This window comes from Dipteris shenzhenensis, chromosome 9, assembly GCF_047967505.1.
Source record: "Dipteris shenzhenensis isolate YYH24624 ecotype China chromosome 9, Dip_SZ_1.0, whole genome shotgun sequence".
In the NCBI taxonomy this organism is placed as follows: Eukaryota; Viridiplantae; Streptophyta; class Polypodiopsida; order Gleicheniales; family Dipteridaceae; genus Dipteris; species Dipteris shenzhenensis.
Window position 1 is genome coordinate 54,870,950 of NC_141604.1, and position 16,116 is coordinate 54,887,065.

Sequence of the window (16,116 nt, forward strand, 5' to 3'; positions counted from 1 at the left end):
TTAAAACAACAAAATTTCTAAATTTGTACAATTGGATACATTCAAATCGTACAAAGGTATATATATTTGTGTATGTACACACACACACACACACACACACTTCCTATTCATTCCCCCCTTTACATTTACTTCATTTTTCTTTCCCCCCCCCTCTTTTCCCCTATTGTCCCCTAATTTTCCCCCCTTTTTCTCTTTACTTTTTCGAATTTCTCCCAATTTTTTTCTAATTTCCCATAACCTCCCCTAGCTTCCCCTATTATCCCTATTTTCCCTATTTCCCCCTAATTTTTCCCCTATTCTCCCCTATTTTCCCCTAATTTTCCCCCTTTTCCCCCTATCCCCCCCTTTTTCCCCTATATTTCCCTTATATCCCCCAAATTTTCCTTCCTTCCCCTATTTTCTTCTATATTCCCTTTTGTTCTATTTCTCCCCCTTCCAAACCCCCCACTACTATCCTAATTTTTCCTTTTATTTCTTACTATTTTATTTAACTTAATTTTCCTTAGCCTTTTCCAAATTTAATTCTCCTATTTTTCCCTAATTCCCCCTTTTTTCCTAAGTTCCCCTATTCTCGCCTGATTTCCCCTATTTTTCCTATTTTCTCTATTTTTTAATTTCCCCCTTTTTTACCCCTAATTTCCCCTATCTTCTGCGATCTTCCCCTAATTCCCCCGATCTCCCCTATTTTTCCCTACCTTCCCCTAATCTTGCTCTATTTCCCCTACTCTTCCCTAATTATTAAAGGCTAACCCCATAATCCCCATGCGCGCCGCTTTGTCTGCACCTCACGTTGCAGTCCATGTACCTCGAAACGCGCCTCCCACCATCATTCACGCTTCCACTTCCTCGGGCTCCTCACCTCCCCGACCTCCCGAGCCCCGACTAGCCTATACTTGCCTATAAATTAACCCCTTCCCTTAACTCAGTACTTACTACGCCCACTGCGCACTCCTCACACCCGAAGATTCCCAAACCTACGCGCGCCTACTGGCTCAAAGCTTCTGCGCCTTACTGCTCCCTACTCACTTGCCCGCTCCCAAAGCAAGCCTCTACGCACGTCTCTCCCCACCTCTACTGTCGCGGCCTTTGTTGCGCTACTGTTCAATGGCAGCGCCTCCCCAAAGTACTTTACTCCTCTACAGCCTTTCCGTGTACTTTCGCGACTCTCGACTCGATCTCTGTGCACCTGCACCTCTTGATTCCCCGCCATGCACTCTCGGGTCCCGTATTCTTCTTTTCATCTCTCCCTTAACTATTAAACCAACCCCTCCCCGCCCTTTCTTCTTCTCCTTCTCCCTATTTATCCCTTGCCCCTCTCCTTTTACTTTAATCTCGCTCTCCTTATTTATGTTTTTCCCTTCTCATTGTATATTAAATTCCCACTTAGCTAGATTGTTTATTTTAAATTTCCCTTTCTTTTTATGTTATTTCCCCTCATAGTTAGGTTTTTTAAACCCCTTACTTTACTCTTCTTTCACGTCTGATTAATCTATGGTTAATCTTTTTTTCATTAGTCTCTTTAAAAATATTTTTCCTATGGTCCCTTATATGACTCCGCCTTGCTTACAGTTACTCCTCTTAGATTACAACTTCAGATTATCACCTCCTTTAAATTAAACCCCCTTTTTTCCACTAAAATTCATTATTTTCACTCCTTAACCTTTAGACTGTTCATGCTAACCTTGTTCCCAGTATTTCTATTAAATGTGCATTACACTTCCTTTTTTACAATGGTTCAATACTTTCGCTCCTTAAGCTTGAAAAACGTATGGCTTAGCATTAATTTTATTGTGACTCCGATAATAAGGGAGGGGTGTTAATGACACCTGTCTTCCCAACAAAAGTTAAAACTGGTTCTCACTATTTTGCTTGTTAGATGGTGGCAGGTAGGCAGACTCCCCTCTTCATAAAAGTGATGCTGCCAACGACTTATCAAAGCCCTACTCCTCACATTTCCTCTTTTAGAAAAAATTGTTCATCCTTTAATGATGCTACTTCATTTTTTGTGGATGTTTATTTCAAAGTTTATCTATTAAACATTTCTCTTTCCTACTCCAAATTTGTTTACTCTTCACTATGAAAAGGGGTGTTGTAAATGCCTTCTACACACACACACACAGGTGTGAGTGTGTGTTATGTGCATGTGTGTGTGTGTGCGTGCGTGCACATGCATGTGTGCATATGGGGATGAGCATTTTCCAAGCAAAATCTTTCGAGTGTCCGAGCGAAGGAAAAAAAAGCTTCCAACTATGCAAAAATATGGCAAAAATGGATCAGAAGAAAACATAGTTTCACTTAGAAATATGCAAAGTATTATAGCAATGCCTATTTTAAACAAAAATCTTTACGTGAATCTTTAGGAATGGTGAGTACATAATGGGATGGCTTTTGAAGAAACCCACATATAGAGTAGACTTCTCTATGAAAATTCCCTTATGATTTTTCTTACTTTACTTTTAATCGGGAGTGACATTGAAAAACCTCTCTCAACCTATCTTCATGAAAGGGTTTCTTCAAAGAAAACTCATTCGAGCAAGCCATCGAAGTAGTTTTACCAATGAAACCCCTTTGAAGTAGGTCCTTCAAGGGAGTTTCGCTGGCGAAACTACCTTGGACAACACTTTAAAAAGTGACAAACTTTCACATCCAATGTCCAAATATAGACATTCAGCGACTCAAATTGATTGGAACACCCAATTTGAGCACATCTATGGGGTTCTATTTTGGAAAATCTTGCATATATAGGATTAGATATTACATGTATTTTATGAGAGTGATATATAAGCCCAAGTTAATACTTATTTATAGTAATTTAAACTTCTTTAGAAACATGTCCATAAATATCTTGTTATTTATGCTAAAACACTAGAAAGATATTGCCATATGATATAAATGTGTTAATAAGTAATTATGTATCTATAGTATTATTACATTGAGAGTGATTACGAGGGATGTTTCTTAAAGGAATTTTTTTTCAATGCTTTTTTAAGGTAATAACAGGGGTACAAAGGGACGTCTATAAATAAGAAAATTATGTTGTGTAAAAATGAAGTGACTAGTCTTCATATTTTTATGATAAAGGGATAGTTCTAGTGAAAATAAAAGTGGTTTCCCAAATAAATACATTTTTAAAAATCTCTTGAAAAACACGCTCGGATAAACCTACTCATAGGTTTTTGCTCGTAAAATTGGCGTATCGTGTGCATATGTGTGTATAATGCATACATGCATATGCATGTACATGTACACGTTCATATACATATATGTGCACACACAAAAATCCCCCCCCCCCCCACCCACTACACCCTTGCCTCATTTTTACTATTTTTCTTGTCTTTAAATGCGCAAAATTAATTTATGGTCATGACTTTATTGTTTCCCAATTATTGAATTGCTCATGGATCTTAGTTGAACCATGTTTATATGAATTGAAAGAGTTTAATTGATGATTTAATCTACTTTTGTGTATTGGTCTCATCATTTAATACATATGCAACCTTGCAAAGAGCCAACTTCATTTTCATAGTATTTATGCTCCAATACTTAACAATGATAGACCTTCACAATGATGCAATCATTGGTTTGTTAGTTGTGCAGGCGACAGGCTACAAATTTGATTTTGATTAATTCCATAAAAATCTTTTAAATTTCTCCTTTCTCGCAAACATATTACAAAGTACCTTAACAAGAGGAAGAATCGATTTCTATTGGCCCTCCTTCAACATACTTAATAAGTTGGTTGAAGTCTTCATTATTTGTATAACTACAAATTATGGTTATGTCTACCCTCCTTATCTCCATCTTTTCAAGTTTTATGTTCTATATGCAACTGCCAAAACAAGTCAAAAACATTTACACTCATACTGGCATACTCTTGCAAATTCTATCTTGTTATGAATGCATAAGAATCTTCCTTTCAATAGTACAATAATTTCTTTTAAAAATTTGATCCAAGTTCATTCTTCTTTATAGTTTGCAGAGTTTCCTTGTTCGCAAAGTTCATGTTTTGTTGTGTTGCATGTCAACAAATGGACAAAGATAAGAACACACAACTTCATGAACACTTGCATTTAAATTCCTTTTTTATTATGCATGGCACGTGATGTTACCACCAAAATGGAAGCTTACACATGCTCAACTCTTAAATTTCAAAAGGAAAAGTTGATCTATCATGAAATATGAGAAGGGTATTGTCTTCTTTTTAGAAATGTGATTCGCTCAACAAACCTCTTTAAACCCAGTTTCATGTATTGTGAATCATTTGACTTGTTTTTTAACTCAAGGAGATTGTTAGCATTACAAGTGCACACCGCCCAAAAACTATAGTGCATTAACCACATTATACAAGCATTTGCATCTTAAATTGGCAAAGCATTAAAATCCATATTTACACTCAATTGACAAAATTTATAAATTCAAGGTCAAGATTTCGAAATACAAAAAGTACCTCTATATTATAGACAATGTTATCAAATTGCACTCTCTTAAGTGCTCAAATTATACTACATTGGTGATGTCTATTAAACCCAAAAGCCCAAGTACAAAGCCTTCAATATCTACTATGGGAGGTATGCCTGACTTCTCAATGAATAAATAAATCATAAGCACCTCTAGAGAAGGGTCATGTGAACATTGATAATGAAGATGACCCCAAAAACAACAAACTCTTTAACAACAAAAAAGCTATGTGCCTCCAAGCAAGGCTATGGTATGAAGTACACCTCCATGCTTGTTGACTCTTTGGTCATCCTGAATGATTCTCTTGATCTACTTCGATTCCTCCCATTAACCTTTCCATGACTTATACAACCACTACTATAGGAATTCTCTCTCTATTCTTCAATTTCTTTAAGTCCTTGCTTTGCTAATCTAGCTTTCCTTCTTTCTTGCCAATCGTCTTCTCTTTCTCTTTGCTCAGACATCACAATTAGCTCACCTAGAAAACAATGTAGTCAAATTACATAAAAGTATTCATACCTAAAAGCACCTCACTTTGTTGCAATCTTGGTCTCCTTTTGTGACCACAAGCTTGTTGAACAATCTTTTGTGAAGCGCACAAAACCTTGATAACTACAAATAGGTCATAAAGAGGGGTTTCTTTATCCTACAATAAATAGAGAATAAACATAGAAAAGACTCGAACACAAATAATGGTATAAAAGATTCTCGACCAGTACTTGCACAAAGAACCAGTTGCTTTCCACTCATGCAATTTACTATGGCTCTTTCTTGACTAAGGCTATTTACACACTGAGAGGTGCTCATCGTTATAATAAGAGGCGAGTTTTTTAATGATGAGCGGGCATCTCTTTACACACACCGCCCATGACCAAACCTTCCAATCCTATGTGGACTCCACGTCTTTCTCTCTCCAAGCCCTTTCGTGAGCAGCCAAGCTTGGCTGCCCAATGATGGGCACCCTCCAAATCAATCAATCACCTATGTTTTTATTAGGGTCACTCAAATTACAAAACTATCATTGGGCACTCTATAAAGGGATGCCCATGGATGGGCACAATGATGTGTAAGAGGGTGTGCTGATTCCATGAGTCCACACATTGAGGTGTAGTTGGGCACCCTTTGGCGATGTGTAAAGTGCTCAGAACCTCTTTGTCCACTTGGCAAGAAGCGACCACTTTTTTTTTTGTTTTGAAATCACGAAGACACCAATACTTGCGGCGAGGATCTCACCTCCTTGTTTGACATTCTTTCGTAGCCCATGTCCTTACATTGGTGTGACTTTGTTCGGCATTAATCAGCCAAATTGACAGAGTCGCTTCCACCGTGTAACATGAAGCTGTCTGCCTCTTCTCTGAAAAACGTGGGAGGGAATTCGAACCATGAAGTTGCGGCAGAACTGGATGTCCGTGCTCAAGACCGAGGAAAAGCAGGTTTTTCCCGTTTTCGACGATTAGATGACCCAAGAAATCAATCGGCCGTAAAAAATGCTGAAGATTTTAGCGTAGTAAGCAGCCAATAGTGAGAGGGAAGCTACCTTCCCAGTAAGGGTCCGATGAAAGATTGCCTCGTTTTGGACGACGTCAATGCTCTCTCTCTCTCTCTCTATATGTCTCTCGTGTAGAGTGCATCACTTCATAGACCCATGCCGAGGTACGCATGCTTCCCACACAAATGGATCCCGAGGTCTATGCATGCTGCAATACAACTTGTATATGATAGGTTACTTGATATGCTTCTTATCTTTTGTACTGCATATATTTAAGTATTTTGACATCCCGTCTTTACTTCTTATTTAGCCCCGCCCATTGGTAAAACGGAGCGCATCCTAATCTTCACCAGTTATATTACATGTCAAGAAAGTAAAGTACAAAAGGTGGGAGAACTAGCAAGTCCAGATCCCACTAGCACAAACAAGTACGGAGATCTGAAACACGCACGTCTTAAACCTCAGAATTTAAAATAGACAAAATGTTGCATAAGGTGAGAGGGCCAAACTAAGCGGGTCCTAAATCCCGATCTTAGGTGTATCCAAAAACAAGCAATGAGGTGAAATGCATGCCAAATAGAAAGAAGACGCCACGGTTCCACGTCCAGGAACGCGCTGGTACAATCAATAGTAATAATAGAATGCTGTATTTTGACGTATGGATGGCATGGAAACCAATGCCTCCCTTCTTACGCGGTCTTTGCATGATACCACCCATCATGAAGCGACAATGTGCAGTTTTGGAAGTAAAGAACTCGATGTTTGGAAAATGAGGAAAATCTAAAAGGTTATCCCTTTAAGTTCCTTGTTAGGTCTCCCTTTGATAATCATACTATTGGCATCCCTAAAAAGAGTAATTTGGTATGAAAGGATGTAGGGCACTCCGCACGTGCTTGGATGCAGATGATCTATCCGACTCCTATCAAGGTATTGCCACATGACTAGAAGATGACTGTATCGAGGCGGTTATGAACTTGTAAGAGCACACATTCTAAAGGACTCGTCTAATAAAAGTGCATAGCAATTGAAAGGTTCATTCTCTTTGTCCTTGTCTTCTTGGACTTGACATGGAGTTATTGGAAGATGGAGCAAAAAGCATAGTGGACTTGGAGCATCATTCTTTGGGGATACTGTATTCCTTCTGTATTATGCTGTTGCTGGGATCCTTGTCTTTTCCCAGGAATATCTAAAAGCTGTGTGACCACCACCATTTGGAGGAGGTTGCTTTTTAGAAAACGATGTGTTTTGAATATTTTATGTAAAACAAAATGGGCACAAGTTTGCTTTCTGAGATTTTCCCACTAGAACTACGTAGGCTCTGTTAGTTCTTTCACAACTTAAAAGCATGGAGTACCAAATTGGGGAAGGTTTTCATGTATTCTATTTTAATGCTCGTCACAACAAGATAGAACCTACTATATTCCTTTTCTGGTTTCGTTTGATATAATGACCTCCTCTTACACCTCTGAGACTTCTCTTGGATCTTGTCTAGGAGGGATCCACGTATTTGGCAATCTTGAGTTTTGGTGCAATTGTGTAGGCTTGTATATGTTTTCTTCATAGGCCATTGCATTCAATCGATGCCTTCTTCATGTGCACAAGCCTTTGCAACCAGCCTAGCTTTAAACTTTTCCACACTTCCATCACTCTTCATTTTAATCTGGTAGACCCATGTGTTACCAATAGAAGTTTCCTCTACTAACTCCCAAGTTTTATTTTGCATGAAACTATCAGGATTATCCTTGGCATCCTCATATCTCTCAGGCTTGGCGATATCTTTCATAGTGGTCATTAATGCGTGACTCACTTGAGCCTATCAGGTGCCCTTTGGACCTTCGTAGATCTTTTGAGTCCTTCCTCACTAGTTGAGGGATGACTCACTTAAGCCTATCAGGTGCCCTTGGAGATCTTATGAGTCCTTCCTCACTAGTTCAGGGTTCATCAATAACTTGACCTTCTTTGATGGTTTCATAAAACCAACTAGGTACGATGCTTGACTCATTTTCAATCTCACCAATATCTGATGAAGGTTCTATAGTTAAAGATGGTTCATTCTCTCTTTCTACCACTTGCTGAGTGATAGGATAGAGCTTGTTGTGAAGTATAACCAGTTCTTCCTTCGTCAAAGATTGCATCCCTGCAAACTCATCTGCAGCTCCACGAGGAGCTGTTGCTGATCTGCCAACCCACCTCCACCCACCTCCTCCAGCTTGCTGGTCGCCTCCACCTGCTTCTTCCACCCGTTTTACCGATCCTTCCTTCTGCTGGTTGCCTCTCTGATGTTCCTTTCTGCTGGTTGCCTGTGCCTTCATCGTGCTGTTCGTCTGCAGCTACTACTCACATTCGAAGTCTTCATTGACTTGCTGTTCTTGTTTGAATTTTCCTTGGCGTCTCGTACAGATAGAATGACCTGGTCGTTTGCAGCCTGCTTTCCTACTGCTGTACGACAAGGTTTTTTCTTTCTGTTGATCGAACTTGCGGCCTTCTTTTTCAGATCATGGCAGGCCTTGTCCTTGGAGAAGTCAGGTTGTGGAATCTTTGGGGATCTTTGTAGAATGAAGGTTGTTTCACACAGGAGGCAGAGCATGCAGAGCAGACAGAGCTTGAAGGCAGTAGGCTGAGGTCTTGTCGTGAGATCGTGAGGCAGCCAGGTTGTGGAGTTCTTGGGCTGTCCATGCAGGAAGTTGGCCCTGCCCTTTTTTCCTTTTCCTCTGCCATCAATATATCTCTCAGCGCTCCACCTCCCTCAGCTCTCTCCATCTCCCTCAGCAATAGCTTCTCATCCTCTGGTCGGCAAAAGCTGCGACAATGGAGGACAACAATGCCACTCCAGTTACTCAGCCAAAGGAAGGTGAGGTTCATGTTAAATTCCCTCTGGACATTCGTACAGTCGATTGATGCGACAATGGAGGACAACAATGCCACTCCAGTCACTAAGCCAAAGGAAGGCGAGGTTCATGTTACATTCCCTCTGGACATTGTACGGTTGATTGACGCAGCAAAGGAGGGCTTTCATCAAACGCAGCTCATTGGTTCCTCCAGAGTAGAGGCCATTAGGTTTGACACACTGTGTACAACATGTTGACTTTGGGTGTCAGTGGCTATGTTCAGGCCAGGGGTTATTTCTCTTTTGGTTTGGAGACTGCTGAGCAGGCGTGTATAGTTCTTGCTAGTACATTGTTATTGTACCAAGGTAGGGTCATCCACCTTTGGCTGTGCTTCCTTACGACCACCCCAGGTCCCATCTTGATCCTTTCTCGAGGCTCCTTGTCAGTTTGCGCCGGGGGGCGATAGACCATGTTGCTAGTCTTGCAGGTTCGAAGATTCCTTCCGTAGGTACCAGATTGTCTTATGCTGAGACTCTTGTGGGGACAAGAGCCATCAGGGTGAAATTCGCTCTGAAGTTTCCAATTACCGCAGGATGGGCTTCTCTCCCAAATAGTAGGTGATTCAGATAAGATGACCCTAGTCAACATCTCAGGTGGCCTTACTGTGAGTGATACTCAGGGGAGCAGTCCAGGATCTCGTCTCTTATTGTAGTCTGCATAGCATGGTCGCTCTATACTGATTTTGTACATATTCCAGGACTCACTCGTGAGTTTGTTGGTTTTGCCCGAGCCCCAGATTCTCTCTGCTAGTTAGAGGTCTTATGTACACATGGTCTCGCAGTTCTCTAATAAGTTGGATGCTTGGGAGTCCCTTGCAGTAGAGATGAAGGGAGACAGTTATATCCCACAGTTACCTTCCATATTTGACATTCTAGTACTTGTCCTAGACGGCACTTATACCAGGAGAGGGACTAGGGTTCCCATGCCGTCTTTCTTTTCAGGTCTTTCTTCTATTTTGAGAGGGGATACATTGCCCCATATTAGTGTTTCCACGACAGGTAGCAGGTTGGCAGACAGAGATCTCCCTCTACCTCTCGTCTCACTTGTCAGCGACAAAGGAAGGCTATCAGAGGCTTGAGATGATCCTAGTTTTTTACAGATAGTCAGGCAAGTTGGAGGAGGATCTAGCTCCACAGTTCCTACCAGGGAGGGTCATATCTCTCACTCCACTTCATGTGGCTTCAGATCACGGGTACTTCGGTCGGGCTTTGGAGGACGAGCATACTTTGCGCCAGAGAGTTCTTCAAAGGAATAGGACAGAGATGTTCTTCAGATAGCATCTGGAGACTTAGAGATGATATGGGGAGTATGATAAGGAAGCCCTCTCGTCTCATGGTGATAACGTCTAACGTCTATTCTAGTCTCTATTCAGCAGATCGAATGATAGATGAGATAGCTAGTAAGAGGGAGGAGGTTCGAGATCTTGTTCCATAGGTTGTTTCAGACAGGATGTGCCAGATGCTGGAGTGCCCACTAGCTCCTCAGGATTCTGTGGAGGTCAAGAGATCACAGGGATATCATCACTCACAGGTATGGGCTGCTTTCCCAGGTTGTTGGCACTAGACTCCAGATCATGAGAGCCATTCCGTAGCTTGGAGAGAGACTGTCATTGATCCTCACTGCCCTCAGATTGGGTTGGGTGTTATAGCAACTAGGGCACATGTCTAGGAGCGAGAGGAGGACCAGCACCTTTCTCATACTGTACCCCCGGCTGAGCTGAGCCCTTGGCTCAGCCTGGGGGTGTCCATGTCACCACATCTTGATTTGGCATCGTGTGAAAGACTGTATGTGCATCCTCAAGGCTCCCACATTTGACATACATGTCAACAAGAGCATTTCCAATAACTGGGTCTAATGCAAATCCAGTTTCTGTAGCATGAGCATGAATCAGCTTGCCTTGATCCAAGGCAGCTCCAGAGTGAAGGGTTTGGAGAATCTGCAAGGTCACCATGGATTTCCTGAAGGTGAAGACTTTCGCCACGACCCCCGTCAGTAAGCCCTCTTACTCCGACATTGCAGCAACACCCAGCCCCTATGCTTTGACCTACAGGAAAAGGATCGGATTAGACCCTCAGGAGCACATTTACCACTTGGAGCATGAAGTCAGAGAGCTCAGGCTGTTAGTTGCAGCTCTTAGCAGAAAGGTGAACGAGATGGAGAACAAAGGCAAGCAAGAAATTATTGCAGAAGTTATGGAGAAATTCAGCATATTTCCACCAGCACCAACTCTGGTCTCCAAGGTCAAGGAAATGATCAACACTCAGGTGAGTTCAGCCAAGGAAGAGATGGCCATTGTTGCAGACAGCAAACTCAACAAAGCAGATCTGTACACAGAAGTAAAAGAGCAGCAGGCTATAGCACATTCATACTTTCTTTGGATTATTATTCATAGAGGTATTCCAATTGGCTGTTGGCTTTAGCAGATGGCAGGCCATCCTTATGTATGAGATGCCAGCTTACCTCTGAGTCCTTCACTCTGATGTGGGGGGGAGCTCTTTGGGGCAAACGGTTCAGTGCGGTCCTACAGCAACATGGAGCCTCAGCATTTGTTCTTACTTCCCATCTCGACTTAGAACCTACTGCCTTTCTCACAAGCTGGGTCGGCTTGGGAGGTGCTTTCCAGCATTACCTTATGTGCTCAGGTCATTGGCAGACTCGCATTAACTCCTGCTGATATATTGGCTTCCATTTGGACTGATCTCACTTTTAACATCAGGAGCCAGATGGACATCTGCAGCCACCTGAGTGAGATCGATAGCGTTCATGAGAACCTGGGATTGTTCCTTTTTTTTTCACGTACTCCACTTGGGATGACGTGGCATTATAGACCGCCCCCGTGGTTGTCTATTCATATTGTAGAGGCCAGGGATAGCGTTCTCACTCTCCCACCCATAGTTTAGTTTGTTTCGAATGGAATAGATTATTCTCCTAAGTTGACATTTAGAGGACCACATACGTGGGAATGTATCAAGGATATCATTTTTCCTTGAACCTAGTTTGAAAACTTTTCAGTGGTGCTTTCCCAGAGGACTCGGCTTTGCATGTTTAAATGGCCATATCTTTTAGGCCATAGGATTGTTCTTCTTGCCTGCTCTCACCAAGATCATCTTCCTTGTAGTTTTGCAGAGGCTTTCTTCTAAGTCTGATAGGGGCCTTTGTGGAGCCCTAATACTCACACTCAAGGTGTGTGCAGTCTTCTTGGAAGATGACTCCCCTCTAGGGGTATTCACAGGCCTTCCAAGCCTAGCTCCAATACCATGATATTTTTGCATCTCTCCATACCCCTCCACCAATTTTGCATCTCGTCAACGTCACCTCCTCAAGCTTGGGCTCCACAGTTCTACTTTTTCATTTCAAGAAGAATTACATGTTCATAATATGTGCTTTTTGGGAACCTCTGATTTGTGGATTCCTGATGCGAAGATAATCCTTATGAACTTCTTGAAAATATGGCGCCAATGGCAATGACCTTCATAAGCTCCATGATACATTAAAACAAGGACCTGTGGCAATTAAAGGCGTTACATTGAATAAATCTCCTTGCACAGCCAAGGCTCTGCTCACAATAAAGGAGTCTGGTTTCAGATTTCAGATTCCACTTTTGGACTAGGAGGTATAAAACATGAATTCACATAGCAAATAGCTCATGTGATTCTTGTTAATTCATGATGTCACTATCATGCCCCAAGTATCAGGGGTATGCTTGGTCTTTTCTTTCTATATGACACCTTGATCCTCAAAAACTTGAAGGCTTCCCATTGTACTTGCTTGGAGTGATAGTTGTACCCACAAGTGCTTCTCAGATAAAGCAATGTAAAGCCTTACCTATAAATGATGTGCTAGCTCGTGAGCAAGGGAATCACCGGATTGTATGAGGAACCTCAAGCTATTTTTAAAGAAGTCTTGTGACTTTGTCACTCAAGGTGCTACATATCCAGAGCAAAGGACCAGATAACATATCTGAAACCATGATTTTACTAGATAATATATAACTGAGGATGTATACAGAATGCTGATTTTGTATCAAGTTCAGAATTATGTCTCATGATCAGTTAATAATTTTCTATGCCTTTTATGTCATAATATTTTCTTTCTATAACCACCTTCACCTTCTGAAAAACTACCTTAGTTGAATTTTTTCTAGAATCTCTGTAGAGCTATGATGCTGAAATTTGAGCTAAAATTACTGACATACGCTTTCGATACTGATTTCCATGGGCAGATATAGATATTAAGGAAATACACGTATATGGAGCAGGACTTCAAGCAATCTCTGCTATTGTGGGACTCAGCAGATTTACAAATTTGAAGTATCTTTCCCTTCATGGGAACCAGATTTTGACTACTGAGGGCTTAGAAGCTTTGTGTAACTTGGAGGAGCTCAATTTGTCATCAAACTTCATTAAAAGGATGGAAGGACTTTCATCCTTGGTGAGTTTGAGGGTGCTTGACATGGCAAGTAACCTTCTCCAGGAGATATCTGGGCTGGATGGCCTGACTTCTCTCTCCAGGCTGGTATTAGCCCACAACCACATTGAAAAACTTGGTGGTCTTGTTGCTCTTTATGGACCAGGGTATGCAGTGTTTAATATTCTTTGCTTTTCTTGCATTCTGTCCATAGAGTGAGCTGACTATTTATTCCTGCATTTGAAGGCATGCAAGAGGATCATGTGTTTGACCTTATCTCTTTGCTTTCCACGATTTTTTTCATTGGATGGATTTCTCTGCCGTGTAATTAACAACCCATTCGAGGACTTCAGTGTTGTGGAACATTACACCTTTGTCTACCTTGAGTGCATGAAAAGCCTAGGTGCATTATTCTGACTTTTAAGGGTCTTTAACGAGTCAAAGAGCGATCAATTAGAAATGTCTCAAAAATTCACAAGAATTCATTCTGATTGTATTAAATGTCGAATGCCAGGACACCTTTGATTGATGGATGTGGTCCTATGTTGTGCAGATATACTCTTCAGTACTTGGACTTGCGCGACAACAAAATTCATTCATTGTCAGAACTCTGGTTTTTTTCAGGGTGTTCATCCTTGAAGGAGATACTGCTGTCTCGTGGGAGACAATCAAATCCTGTCTGCAAGGAAGCTACCTATTCTTTGACAATGCTATCCATCCTTCCACAAATCCAAGCACTAGATGGGAGACTTCTTCTTCGTAATGGATACAACAAAACGTTCATGGAAAAAGTTAATTCTTATTGTTCTTCTCATCTCCCTTGCAAGATGCAAAAGTCAGATGCAGAGCAGCAAATGTGCTTTTCTAGTAGGCCCTGGGATTTCCTGTGCCCTAAGAATCATTTGCATGATCTACATTTACCACAGCCATGGGAGTGTACTCAACACTCTCAGAAACAGGAGGAAAATTTTGTTAGCCAATTGCAGTCTCAGTCTCAGCTGAAAAACATTGATTGCAGTTACCCTATCCTGCCTGTACAAGATTGTGTCTGTACAACTTTCAATCGTGCCTTGCAGCCACAATTGACAAGCTTGCCCTATCGGCGTCGACAGAATTCCTATCAATCACAGGAAAAGGGTACGAATCCGTCAGAAGATTTCAATCTGCAGTATCTGGGCTTAACCTCTCAATATACATCTCAGACCAAAAAGGATCGGTTTCACTTCGTGCTCCCGCCAAAGCCCTTGCCATGTAGTAGATTGGGCTGTATTGAGCCACAAAACCCACTCCAATGGTCAAATTTCACTGACGTAAAGCTTCAAGATGTCCCAGCATGTACAGGCATGGAAACTTTGTCTCCAGAAAAGAATACCAGTGCCCTTTCTCCGCAAGTTGATCATGGTCTTTTTGGATTTTATAAGAAGAAGAAAGTCTGTTCAAATCCCCAAGTCGATCTTATTACAGATGAACAACTGGATCGTCTTAATGCCTTTGAGACTCGTCTTGGGGTCCTTGAGTCTCACGCTTCACAAATTTGCAACCAGGTGCACAATATTAGAGAGGACAGTACGTATGCTACAGAAACTACAAGGGAGACACTGCTTAAAGTGGATCATCGCAACATGAAGCAATATGACAATCAGGGCAAGCAGATGAACCAAGATACATTTACGCTACCTCAGTTTAAAGATCATTGCCATCTGAAAAATCCCAATCACAAGAAAGAGGATTCTAACAGGGTGAGATATTCACAACCTAGACCAGTACTAACTCACTAGTGTTGTCTGAGACTGCCAGTGCTAAAGAAGGCAATTAAGCATGTACTGTTATCTAATTTTCTAAAGTCGGTAAATCGTAGAAGCTAGAATTTTCATGATACGGAAATATGTAAAATTTTATTTCCATCAGTGACAAAACAGAAAGGGGTTGTGAAAACAGTTTAGGTTGGTCGTATGAATATATGATGTATAACAATTAAAAGGCTGGCAAAATGCAAAAGGCAGGATCAAACAACATGGCTTCCTGCTAGTTCTCTCACTGTTGTAGTTTCTTCACCGAATTGCTAAAGCCTAACGTGCATACTACATCGTACATGAACATCATAATGCGAGTCATGCCAACCATAATACTGGAATCATGGATATGCATTCCAGTTAAGTGCTGGAACCATGAGGGCTTAGACAGTACTTCCATTAATGTTTAAAGAGTAGGCGTAGGTTTGTGCCTAGGCCTAGGTGTTGGTATAGGGGTGCATATAGAAAGCCCATGAGAGGGCTTTAATGGAAAGGTCCATTGTAGGAAGCATCGCACCAAAAGAAGATACCAAATGGCATGGACTTCCATCTTTTGAAGCTGGCATGACTTCGGAACATCTCATGTTACCATGTCTTTGTGTCCTTCAATGTCAATGTTGTCTTTGCACCTCTAATGTCAATTCTTCTTTTGGCATCCAATACAGCTCTAAGTCTAAATTTGACCTTGAATCTACCTGTGCCTTGGAGAATCTTTACCTTTCCAAGGTTTTCGAGGATTTCCAAGCCTCCCTCGTATGTTTGGGGGCCACTATCCTTGGGATATCCTTGGAGAGTGGTCTAATGGGAACATGTGAGGGCCAAATGGGCCTAGATGGTAGTCATGGACCCATGAGCAAAGACACTTTCTACAACCAGTCTTTGTCTCAGCATCCCACATCGGAGGAGTGGGAGAGTGCCTAGGTAAAGCCTTGCACACTGTCACCAAGGAGAGTCTGCCTCACTTTAAGGTGATCTTTAGACCTCTTTGTAAGGGTTGCTTTATGCCACCCTCCACCCAAATCCAAAGGATCTTTGGACCTAAATTCATAGAAATAGCCAGCTTAAAAAGGCTAGCCAATTT

At 41.5% G+C, this 16,116-nt stretch overlaps 1 protein-coding gene across 1 annotated transcript in view; it reads left to right on the top strand.

Annotated features, from left to right (window-relative positions):
• The first annotated feature begins 14,069 nt into the window (after positions 1–14,069).
• The window catches only part of LOC147898855 (uncharacterized), a 54,041-nt gene continuing 51,994 nt past the window's right edge, over positions 14,070–16,116 (top strand). The window contains exon 1 of the mRNA XM_087379238.1: positions 14,070–14,981. Coding sequence (XP_087235364.1) covers positions 14,070–14,981 — 912 coding nt within the window. The remainder of the gene's footprint in view (positions 14,982–16,116) is intronic.